The 13,035-nt window shown below is 40.2% G+C and overlaps 1 protein-coding gene across 1 annotated transcript; it reads left to right on the forward strand.

Annotated features, from left to right (window-relative positions):
- Nucleotides 1-327: 327 nt before the first annotated feature.
- LOC125787114 (spore coat protein SP96-like) lies at nucleotides 328-12,112 on the forward strand. The gene is made up of 2 exons (XM_049470874.1): nucleotides 328-451; nucleotides 11,604-12,112. The coding sequence occupies exons 1-2, from the start codon at nucleotides 328-330 to the stop codon at nucleotides 12,110-12,112; spliced, it is 633 nt and encodes a 210-aa protein (XP_049326831.1).
- The last annotated feature ends 923 nt before the right edge of the window (nucleotides 12,113-13,035 follow it).

A 13,035-nucleotide genomic window follows, 5' to 3' on the forward strand; every position in this document is an offset into this window, starting at 1 on the left:
GCTGGAGGGGTTAAAGTAGCATCCAGCCCTGATATTGATCAGTATCAGAAATTGTTTAGCAATTGGCGATCGGGTCCTAAACGCACTAATCGCTCTGAATCTGGTATTTTGTTTCCGTGCTTCATTATAAAGCTCAGCTCTTTAATGCAGCATCTGGGTTAATGGTTCAGGCCGGTTGTGGACAGTGTGTGCGGGTTAGCCGCGGCGGCTAATGAATCCAGGCTCAGGAGAAGCGGTGGCCGTACTGTTCCTGCGATGGTTGGGGACATTGGGATATTGGCACTTTATAGTCTAACAGCCTCTCTCCCAGCATGCCGTTCACTCAAGATGAGGGTCTCCATTAGGACGCCCATTATCAGCCTTTACCACGCCAGCGTGAGGCACTTAGTGCATGCAGCAGCTGCTGCGGCGGCGGCGAGTCCTGCGACTGCAGGATCCTGCGCTGTGTGGGGTTTGTTCTCCTGTGTTAATCATTACAGAACAGATCAGATCTTCAGTTTTCTTTACTCTCTTATAGACTCAGTCCAAAAACAACTGCACAGATCAAGCAGAACATCATGTCTGTAGTCTAATATATAATTATTACAGACTCTAGTTCTGTATGTGTTTCTCTGTATACTTTATTATACTTATTTACTCTGTGGGTGCTTTTTGAAGTATGTTTAGGGTCATTGTCCTGCTGCAAGGCCCACAGCCAAGGACTCAAACCCAGCTTTCTGAAACTGAGCCCTACATTGAAATCTTGAATTTTATTGAAGTGTTCACTATAAAGTCTCCATATTCAAAACCTACCACCATCAGAACCTGTAAGCATCACTAAAGGTGATATAATTTCAGTTTTTAGCATTCCAGGTTTCACAACACCACTAATAATGAAGTGTGTCAACTGGGTAAAATGTCTTTGAGTGCATTCAGAGGTCACAATCTTTCACCAAGAGGTGCACTACCCAAGTGTGGCCTTAGAGCCTTTTTATAGGGCATTTTATTACTCCCTCTTGTGGCAAGAACCAGTCAGTGTCTATTCAGATCACATCTATAATAATTTATAGTATTATCTGCCTGAGACATACAATAATAATTAAAATCATCATTCACGTATTATATACTTTTTTTTTACTATACTATTTTGCATTATATATATATATATATATATATATATATATATATATATATATATATCATGCAGTATATAATCACTGTCCAAAGGAAAACAAATATTTCCATTTTTATTGATTTTAATAAACTAATAGAAACTCTTCAAAATGACCTGAAATAAACTTTTTTTTTTACATTGACCTCCATTAAAAGTTTAGAAGGTTTTTTCTCTCTCCTGTAAAACTGCTATATAGGACTTGTTTTTTTTTTTTTTTAAATGAATACATAAATTAATCAGAAAGTATATTTTTATTTATTTAATTAGAAGTAAAATAATTGCCAAATTAAATAAATAATAAAAAAAAAACAATACCCGTACAGGTCTCAGGGTTAATGTAGGAACTTTTCATGCTTTATTTCTTTATTTTTTTGGCACCACGTGTCTAAACTCCCCCTCTTTCCCCTCAAAGATGTTTACCGTCTGCGAGTCTGTGGGGATTACGGTTCCTCCCTTTCTTATTTATTCATCAGTGTTTAATTTTAATCTGTGGATCTGACTTTCGGGTGAGCAGAGCTATGGGCCGTGAGCCTATTGATGTGCATATACACAATCTCAGCATAAACTCCCAGTGAAGATTAGAGGAAAGTGGGGATTCAGCACTACGTGATTAGAGTTGACTAACATGTCACCAGATATAGAGAAATATCAGCACACAGTCTGAGATATGTTCAAAACTATATATTAATTTATTTACAGCTCTAGAAAAATTAAGAGTATCCACAGGACACTGCCCACAGAACATCACTCACAGTACATCATCCACAGGACACCATCCACAGGACACCATTCAGAGGACACCATCAACGGTACATCATCCACAGGACACCATCCACAGGACACTGCCCACAGGTCACCATTCATAGGACACCACCCCCGGGACACTGCCCACAGGACATCACCCACAGTACATCATCCACAGGACACCATCCACAGGACACCATTCAAAGGACACCATCAACATTACATCATCCACAGGACACTGCCCACAGGACATGATCTACGGGACACCATCCACAGGACATGATCCACGGGACATCTTCCACAGGACATCATCCACAGGACACTGCCCACAGGACACCATTCATAGGACACCACCTACGGGACACTGCCCAAAGGACATCACCCACACTACATCATCCACAGGACAATGCCCACAGGAAACTATTCATAGGACACCACCTACGGGACACTGCCCAAAGGACATCACCCACAGTACATCATCCACAGGACAATGCCCACAGGACACCATTCATAGGACACCATTCACAGGACACCATCCACAGGACACCATTCATAGGACACCACCAATGGGACACTTCCCACAGGACATCATCCACAGGACATCATCCACAGGACACCATTCATAGGACACCACCCATGGGACACTGCCCACAGTACACCATCCACAGGACATCATCCACTGGACACCATCCACAGGACATCATCCACAGTACACCATCCACAGGACACCATCCATAGGACATCATCCACAGGACATCACCCATAGGATATAACACATATCACCTAGGCCTGTTGCAACAAGGCAAGCACACACATCATTTGTCCAGAGGACCTCAGACAACGACTGTTTATGAATTGAATGCAACGACAAACTTTGTGAGAGCGCCCCTTTAAATTCCATATTGGTTATCGGAATCCCCCTCAAAGGGGCCCCACCCACTGAGCCAGCCAGGTTCGTCATTCCTGCAGCCGGCAAAATATGAAACTGAGGCAATAATGAAGCGACGGAGTTATCCATCCATACTCATATTCCTCATACTGCTCATACAACACCACCATGCTAAAAAGAGTTCTACACACTCTAAGAAAAATAAGTACAGATTTGTACTTAAAAGAGTATAAAGCTTGTCTCTGGGGCTGTACCTTATATTGAGGTACAAAAAAGTATCTTTTAGAAAAAGTCCTATTTTGTACCCAATATTGTACCTTTGAGGGGACAATTATGAAGAGTGTACCTTTGAGTACAAAAAAGTACTCATATTGTACCTCTGTTTTTTTTTTTTTTTTTTTAGAGTGCACATGATCAGGGTGTAGAAACAAGGAGGTGGTCATAATGTTACGCTCGGTCAGTGTTTATCGAAGGGCTGGTCGTGTGCCAGCCGGGTAATAGCGGACTGATAATACTGAATCTAAGAGGCTTCCACTTAGCGCGACCCAGAAGTCTCCCCTCCACCAATCAGATCGCTCCGAGTCCAAACGCAGATCGTTAAGAGCTGGACGGAGGCCAGGACTCATCAGTTTCCCACTGAAGACGCTGTTCTTCATATCGGGGGGGGGGGGGATTTGATCGGGGTGCAGCAGCAGCATCATCATCATCATCATCATCTCCAGGTAACTATGTCTTCAGTCAGGCGATCCGTCAGCTTCCAGTGGGGCCTTGCTGAGGCTGATTTATGAGCTGTTTTGTGAGGAGACCTGGGGAGAGAGCCTCCTGCTGGAGATGATAATAATGCTATCTCTAGCCCGTAGCGCCGGCCTCAATAATCTCTTATTCAAAGCACAGCGCACGCCGTGGCCTCGGTTGTAGGAGATTGAAAAAGCTATTTACTTCTCGAGGTAGATAGTGTATCTGCCAACATGAAATGGATGACCCGCACCGAGGAAATGATCCCATTAGAATATCCCCTCTTTATACACAAACCCTCAACACAACGGAGCGTGACGTAACATAAAAAAACAAAAATGTAATTGGAGTAATTGTTGAGTGAGCGTTGCGCAAAACAAAATGTGAGATTATTGCTTTTTTTTATAGAATAGAATACAAATCCAAAAAATATATATTTTTCAAAAATAGCCTTTTAAAAAAAAAATTAACATTTAAACATACACAGTTGCAAAAAAAAAAATAGTGTGTGAACTAGGGTTGCCACCCATCCCTTAGAATACGGAATGTTCCCTTATTTGGCAACTAAATGTTGCATCCCGTATTGAACCATTACGGGACGCGATTTGTTCCGTATTTCCATAAATGCCCAATACACATGTCTATCACTCACATCCACACTAAGCCCCTCCTCCCTCCTTCCCTCTGCTCCTCTGTGTGCTGCAGCAGCGGACACCTTTAGTCGAAAGAATGATCATTTATGCAGTAGTATAAGCCAATATATATATATATATATATATATATATATATATATATATATATATATATATATATATATATATATATATATATATTATATATGGCAACTTAAAGCAGCACTAGGTAGGATTCTCTTGATTTTTGATCTTTTTAAAGAAGTAAAATTACAGCTTGAAACTCACTGCAGCGCTGCATTGAGGTGTAATAGGAGGAATAGCGGTGCTCTCGTGTCTGTGCCGGAGCTCCTCTGAGCTCAAACCAGACTCTGTAAGTTTTCCGAGGCGGCCGCGACCGACGCTCGCGAGAACTGCAACCTGCTTTCCGACCTTTAGTTCTAACAGTTCTACAAGGACTACTGGTTCATTCTTTACAAACTAACGAATATGTCTGTGAAAGCCAGAAAACGAGAAGGAGAAACTAATCAACTGTAGAGGGAGCCCACAAGCACAAAATCTCAATCCTACTTAGTGGAGCTTTAAAGAACAAATCTAAATTTTGTATCAAAATGTTTATATTTTTGTCCAGTAATCATTACATAAAATATAAGAATAAGTGGGGCTCAACTGTTTGGATGACCTGACTTCCTGACTTCCTACCTCATAAGAAAGGCACCAGCCAATACTGTTCAATTTAAGTAAGAATGACCCCGTGGCTCAAAGAGTGTCCCTTTATTTATGCACATAAAACGTTATGTTCTCAATGTATTTAGTTTATATTTTAAATGTTTGTTGTTGCACACAAACATGTTTCAATTAATATTTAATTAACTAATGCTAATAAAGCATTTCGAGATTTAAGTTTGATGAATTACTTTTTCGTGTGGACCTGAACCCAATCCAGATCCAGGTTTGGGGTGAGCTGGAGCACAGAGTGAAGAAGACAAAGAGCCAACAAGTGCTAATAAACACCTCTGGGAACTCCTTCCTTCCTTCAAGACTGTTGGAAAACTTTTCATTTCAGGTGGCCACCTCTTTGAGATAAGCTCATTGAGAGAATGATGCCAAGAGTGTGCGAAGCAGTAATCAGAGCAAAGGGGGGCTATTTGGAAGAAACTAGAATATATATATATATATATATATATATATATATATATATATATATATATATATATATATATATATATATATATATATATATAATTTTTTTTTTTTTTTTTTTAGTTTCACCTTTTTTTTGTTAAGTACATAAAACTCCTCATGTGTTCATTCATAGTTTTGATGCTTCAGTGAGAATCTACAATGTAAATAATTATATATATATATATATATAAAACGCATAAAAAAGATGGTGTTTTCAAACTTTTGGCTTGTACTGTACATGGTACAGGTACATCTGTTATTTTCAGGTCAGTGTTTGGACACCCAGTGTTTTTTGAAACTCACATTATAAAAAACTGCTTAATAGCAGACCAACTTTAATTTTATTTCTAAAATACCTCGCCGTAGTTTTTTCACCCCTGGAGTAGAAACCTTAAACAAATTACCTAACACCTCTGGACTCTTAAACATACGTTTGTTTTATCACGGGTGTATTTCGCTCACGTTTAATTGGTGCGCACCTGATCTATGAATGCTATGAATGCTATGAAGTGATGTTGATTCACTCCTCTATTGTGCAGCATTGTGAGGCCAAAAAATACGGCCCTTCATTTGGCGGCGCGATGGCAGTAATGGCTTTCATTCAGATATATCAGATATATCATTTGTGCCGTGTGCATATTTCTTCCGGCAGGTTCTCCGGAGTGGGGGACCTCCGGAATGATGGATGTCGTGGAGAGCTCCGAATCTCATGCACCTTCTCCCATCGACATCCGAGAAGCACTCCATCTGAGAAATCCGATCAGATCGATGACAGTCGCTCTCCGGTGCCATTAACTGGCCTGGCTTCTCTCTCTTCCCCCCTCTCTCTCTCTCTCTCTCTCTCTCTCTCTCTCTCTCTCTCTCTCTCTCTCTCTCTTTCTCTCTCTCCATGACGGAGGGATTTTTCTTCTCCTCCACATTCCTCACTCTTTCATCTCGCCGTGTTTGATGGCTGCTGATTATTTGCGGCGCTGAGGCCCTGTCTCACTGTCAGCGCCGCGGTCCTGCGCTTTGTCTCCATCGCTGCAATGATGGAAATTGTGGAGATACGAGGTTGATTGACAGGAAGTGGGCTGTGAGGTGTGTATGTGGGCGTATATGTGTTGACTGCATGGATTACGGTTACGGCTCATACATGTCACACATGCCGAGTTCCCGGAATTCACTTTTCTCTACTTACTGCGCATTCGTTACATAGCACAGGTGTTTTTGGACCAATTGCGAAAATTAAAAAGAATCCTTAAAATTTAAATTTTTGTGTATTTAGTGTCTTTGCTATCGTAACGACGGGAAAAATACACCTTGCGTGGCTCGAACGGCGCAAAAGGCATCTACTAATTCTATTAATTAATCAATAAACCAATAAAACATTTGCTCATCATTCCCTTTAATAGCCAGGTGAGCTCTGACTTTGAGAACACAGGGGATTGTTATTTTAATAGTGCAGCTACCTGGACGTGTCCAACCAACGCTTTTTAGCAGAGGAAACTGAGATGCTGGTTCACTCTGTTTTATTGAGTATTCTTTATTGTTGAATTCTGTAGAGTGTTGCCAACATAGCAATGAACATTGAATTCTTGTTGACTTAGTCGTGTTACTGGTACTCATTCCTGTCACTGAATCTTATTTTTGTTGCTGCAACTTAGTCCTGTTACTGGAACTCATTCCTGTTACTAAATCTTATTTCTGTTGCTGCAACTTAGTCCTGTTACTGGAACTCATTCCTGTTACTGGTGCTCACTCCTGTTACTGGCACTTAGTCCTGTTATTGAAAATCATTTCTGTTAGTGGCACTTATTCCCATTACTGGCACTCATTTCCTTTTCTGGCACTCATTCCTGTTTTTGGAACCCACTCCTGTTACTGAAACTTATTCCTGTTACTGGAACTCAGTCCTGTTACTGGCACTCATTCCTGTTATTGAAACTGATTTCTGTTACTGGATCCAAGTCCTGTTAATAGCATTCATTCCTGTTTCTGAAATATATTCCTATGACTGGCACTCATTCCTGTTACTGAATCTTATTTCTGTTGCTGCAACTTAGTCCTGTTACTGGAACTTATTCATGTTACTGACACTCAGTCCTGTTACTGGAACTCATTCCTGTTACTGGTGCTCAATCCTGTTACTGGCACTTAGTCCTGTTATTGAAACTCATTCCTGTTAGTGGCACTTATTCCCATTACTGGCACTCATTTCCTTTTCTGGCACTCATTCCTGTTACTGGAACTCACTCCTATTACTGAAACTCATTCCTGTTACTGGAACCCACTCCTGTTACTGGAACTCAGTCCTGTTACTGAAACTTTCTTCTATTACTGGCACTCACTCCTGTTATTGGTACTTACTCCTGTTACTGGTGCTCATTCCTGTTACTGAAACTCATTCCTGTTACTGAAACTCACTCCTGTTACTGAAACTTACTCCTGTTACTTACTCCTTTACTATTAATTTAGGTAACAGGACAGAGTTTTACAATAAGAGAAAATGTACAAAAACAACTAATGAGGGAACTTATTTTTTTTGGTCTTCCCATGATCTTCAGAAGAACCAGCTGATGATGTGACTTCCTGTTGTAGATGTGACTTGTTATTGTAGAATGTTCCAGATGTTTCAGATGGAGTAATGTGTTATGGTAATAGGACTGAGTGAAACCCAGGGACAAAACTAAAATGTGTATTTTATAACTTAAATACTATGGATTTATTAAGAAATAAATATTTTTAAAGCATAGATTTGATTTGGATTTGAAGTCACACAACAATGCAAAAAAAATACATCTCTGAAGGATTTTAATAAATATATTTTACAGTAAAGTTTATAGTTAGAGAATGGGTGGGGGGGGGGGGCAGGTAACAAATGCTATTTTTTCAGTGTTCTAAGAAGTTTTTATTAATGTTTTTAATTACATACCTTACTTTTGCCATTAGGTTAATCTTCAAGACACAATGCTTTAAGGAGAACTCTGGTGTAAAATGGACTTTTGTTGTAGTAAAACATGATAAAAAGTTCTTATCTTTGATGAATAGCTCACCTCCGTTCTCCCACAGCGTTCAGAGATCCAGAAATTTTAACTGTTTGTCCAACAAACACCCTTCAGACTGGGAGATACGGGGCATAATTTACTCTGATAAATCACTTTTTACACCGTTATCCAGCTCAAAGTAGCTCCACACCTCCTTACTAGAATCCAAGAGAAGAGCCCTGATATTTAAAACGAGGCATTAATAACTTAAAAAGTGCAGAAGAAGCTTATTTTTAAAAAACACTGTTTACATCCTATAACACTACTAGCTTCAGCTCAGAGCGCCGCCATCACTGTACTGATAATGACATATACAAGCTGTGGGAGAATGGAGGTGTGCTATTCATCAAATTAAAAAAGTATTTTTTATCATGTTTTACTACAATAAAAGTTCATTTTACACCAGAGCTCTCCTTTAAACATTGTGTCTTGAAGATTAACCTAATTGCAAAAGTAGCATATGTAATTAAAAACATTAATAAAAACTACTTAGAACACTGAAAAAATAGCATTAATTTCCTGGCCCCCACTCTCTAACTATAAACTTTACAATGAAATATAATGATTAAAATCCTTCAGAAATGTATTTTTTGTTGCATTTAATCATGTTTTACTACACCCAACTAAGTCCGTTTTACACCACAGTTCTGCTTTAATAACAAAATATAATTGAAACTTATTTAGTGTGCACATTTATACATGTAATTTCCTGGGGACAGAAATGGCACCTATTCTGCGTAATCTGCCATATCAATACTGCACCCAGAATGCTTAATAAACAGCATGTGCTCCTACCTTGTGAAGAATAGAGGATGTTTCCACTCCACAAATCCACAAATTCAACTCAGAGATGAAGGAATCAATGATTAAATGCTCTGAGGAACCTGCAGAGAAACCTGTAAGATTTTCCTGTTTGATAGATCTTTGATTTTCGGCTTCATGCAGCAGTAGATTAGAGTGAGCAGTTTTGAGTGTCTACAAGAACGCAACATCATAACCAACAAACAAGCAAGAGAGCGAGAGAGAGAGCTGAGATACTGGAAAAAACTGACAGAAACTGACAAAAACAAGCAGAAACTGCCAGATTTCTGCCAGATCTCTGGATTTACTACAAAATCCCCCTCTTTAGGCTACAAATCTCAACACCAAAGAGATTGAGGAATGATACCCACTGTTAAAAAACACTGTCGCACCACAGAGAGACACTATTAACACACTGACGCTCCTGAAATGACGGTAATTTCGTCCTTCTGCAGTGGCATTTAGAAAATAATGACCTTTTTTCCAGTAGAACATGGTTCATGTTTCATCTCTCGGCCTTTGATGGCCTCCTCATTATTGATGGTGAACTGAAGAGCTGTGTGTTTTCACCTGTTTTTCTCGACCTCTGTCTTCCAGACAGCAGTTTCTACTTTGAACTCATTTGAACTCGAGAATAGAGTAGCCGATGGAGCTTAAGGACTCGATTCAGGAGTGGACGACCACAGATCAATTCAGATAGATTTAAGTGAACCACTTCCAAATTGTTATAAACAAAAAAAAAGCTGGTGGTTTTCTTAAGCTTGTTTTCAAACCAACTTAAAAACCAAGGAAAAAAGCAATGAGGTGAAGAGAACCCTGGTTTTTAATCACAGTTTTTTTTCATGCATCTTGGCATCATGTTCTCCTCCACCAGTCTTACACACTGCTTTTGGATAACTTTATGCTGCCTTACTCCTGGTGCAAAAAATCAAGCAGTTCGGTTTGGTGGTTTGATGGCTTGTGATCATCCATCTTCCAGACTCCAGTTTCTTCTTTTATTTCAGCTCGAGACTAGAGTAGCCGATGGAGCTTAAGGACTCGATTCAGGAGTGGATGACCACAGATCAATTCATATAGATTAAAGTGAATCACTTCCAAAGTGTTATAAGAAAAAAAAAGCTGGTGGTTTTCTTGAGCTCCTTGAGCTTCTTCTTCTTCTTCTTCTTCTTCTTCTTCTTCTTTCCAAATCTTCAAATTCCAGCAACACAACCCAAAAACCAAGGAAAAAAGCAATGAGGTGTAGAGTTCAGAAATCAATATTTGGTGGAATAATCCTGGTGGTTTTTAATCACAGTTTTTTTCATTCATCTTGGCATCATGTTCTCCTCCACCAGTCTTGCACACTGCTTTTGGATAACTTTATGCTGCTTTACTCCTGGACCACAGATCAATTCAGATAGAAAAATTAAACACTGGTGGTTTTCTTGAGCTTCTTTTTTCCAAATCTACAAATTCCAGTAACAAAACCTAAAAACCAAAGAAAAAAGCAATGAGGTGAAGGGATGTCCATGCATTTTTCAACAAGACAATGCTAAACCACATGCTGCACACATTATAAAGCCATGAAGAGCTGTGGGCTTCCTCTTTAGTTTCTCGAACTCTCTTTTCCAGACCTGAGTTTCTTCTTTCCACATCTTCAAAGAGCCGTCATTAGAAATTCAAGGAGATGGACTTCTGATCATCTAGCATCATGCCTGATGTTTAGGCCTGTGGATCATTGTTTGCATTGTTTTTAGCTCAGTTTTAACACTCTACTTTCTACTAAAAAAATGTGGGGTTTAAATCGGGCTCGGGCTCATAATGACAAGATATTTGGTAGGATATTTTGGGCCCGATCTAAGCTCTTACTACTGTCCATCTATCCTTTAAAAAAACAATGCTAAACCACATATTGCACAAATAAAAAAGCCATGAAGATCTGTGGGTTTCCTCTTGTTTTTCTCGAACTCTCATTTATCCAGATTTATACCAGTTTCTCCTTTCTTGGTTTCAGCTTTAGAAGAGAGTAGCCGATGGAGCTTAAGGACTCGATTCAGGAGTGGATGACCACAGATCAATTCAGATAGATTAAAGTGAATCACTTCCAAGTTGTAATCAGAAGCTGGTGGTTTTCCTGAGCTTCTTTTTACCACATCTTCAAAGAGCCGTCATTAGAAATTCAAGGACTTGGACTTCAGTAATACCTCCTACAAACCAATGGAAAAAAAGAAACCCAACACACACACACACACTGTAGGTGTGTACGTTACCGTGATCGATGAGCGTGGCGGATCGATCGGACCTGGCGCTGAATAGAGAGAGTTCGGCCAGTTATGAAGAGCGCTGAGCCCAGAAGATCTGTGAAGGCCTCTTTCATTCAACATTCATGGCAGATACACTGTACGCAATTGTGGATTGAGCCTGGAAACTCGCATCCTCTGCATCCTCTGCATCCTCAGCATCCTCTGCATCCCCAGCATCCTCAGCATCCCCAGCATCCTCTGCATCCTCAGCATCCTCTGCATCCCCAGCATCCTCAGCATCCTCAGCATCCTCTGCATCCTCTGCATCCTCTGCTTCCTCAGCATCCTCAGCATCCCCAGCATCCTCTGCATCCTCTGCATCCTCAGCATCCTCAGCATCCCCAGCATCCCCAGCATCCTCTGCATCCTCAGCATCCCCAGCATCCTCTGCATCCTCTGCATCCTCAGCATCCCCAGCATCCTCAGCATCCTCTGCATCCTCAGCATCCCCAGCATCCTCAGCATCCTCAACATCTTCAGTACCCTCAGCATCCTCTGCATCCCCAGCATCCTCAGCATCCCCAGCATCCTCTGCTTCCTCAGCATCCTCAGCATCCCCAGCATCCTCTGCATCCTCAGCATCCCCAGCATCCTCTGCATCCTCTGCATCCTCAGCATCCTCTGCATCCTCAGCATCCTCAGCATCCTCCACTGCATCTCTCTGACCTCATGCCTCCTGCTCCCTCTCCCTCTTCCTGGTTGCAGGCCAAGGTCAGGAAGATCATTAGGAAAGTTGCATCTCATCAATCTGTGAGTAACTTTGTGGTGGAGTGACGTGGATTGATGATGCTGTAGCGCGTGATGTATTGACTTCAAGGAACTTTTGTAGTAACATCCATTCTGTAATGTATCTGTAGTGCTTTGTTTTGTCTGGATAATAAGGTTCGCCTTATCTTATTATACACAAAAATGTCATTATTATATATATATTTTTTGTCTTTGTTTTCTTAATGTTTATATATTTAGATTGGCAGCTTAACTTCATAGACAAAATATTCTGGACTTAGTATTTTTTAGTTTAAAAAAAAAATGTTGGTAACACTTTACTTGGATGGTCCATTTTATGATGCTCATCTGACATTCAACTAACATTTAACTGTATGTCTATTAAATGCAATTGAACTATAAGGTAAAAAAAAAGTAAATGATTCTGTATTGAATGTACAGTAAACCTACATCCAACTCTAACCCAAACTCTAATCTTAATATTTAGCATTGGGTTTAGAGTTAGATTTAAAGTTAAGGTTAGAGTTAGATTCTAGGGTTGATTAATGGCTAAGGTTGGGGTTAGGTGTAGGGTTAGATTTTAGAAGAAGAGTTGGACACGACCAGGTAGCTGCACCATTAAAATGTCAATCCGCCAAATTCAGAGCTCACCTGGCTCTTAAAGGGAATGATGAGCAAGAGACACTCTGATTGGTTTATTTCATGTTACGGCCAAATTTAAACACACCCATGATTAATTAAGAGAATTAGTACATACCTTTTGTGCATGCATTTTGAGTTGCGCAAGGTATACTTTTACCTTGGTTACGATAGCAAAGACTCACTGACACACCCTTAATCAAGTTGCATGTCGGTGAGTCTT

This window comes from Astyanax mexicanus, chromosome 23 (assembly GCF_023375975.1).
Source record: "Astyanax mexicanus isolate ESR-SI-001 chromosome 23, AstMex3_surface, whole genome shotgun sequence".
Lineage (NCBI taxonomy): Eukaryota > Metazoa > Chordata > Actinopteri > Characiformes > Acestrorhamphidae > Astyanax > Astyanax mexicanus.

What these genes read in the sequence shown, in the direction of transcription:
- LOC125787114 (XM_049470874.1), top strand. Translation starts at nt 328, where the DNA reads ATGAGGGTCTCCATTAGGACGCCCATTATCAGCCTTTACCACGCCAGC. An exon ending in AGGATCCTGCGCTGTGTGGG is followed by an intron (nt 452 to 11,603) that starts GTTTGTTCTCCT and finishes CTGCATCCTCAG; the next exon opens with CATCCTCTGCATCCCCAGCA.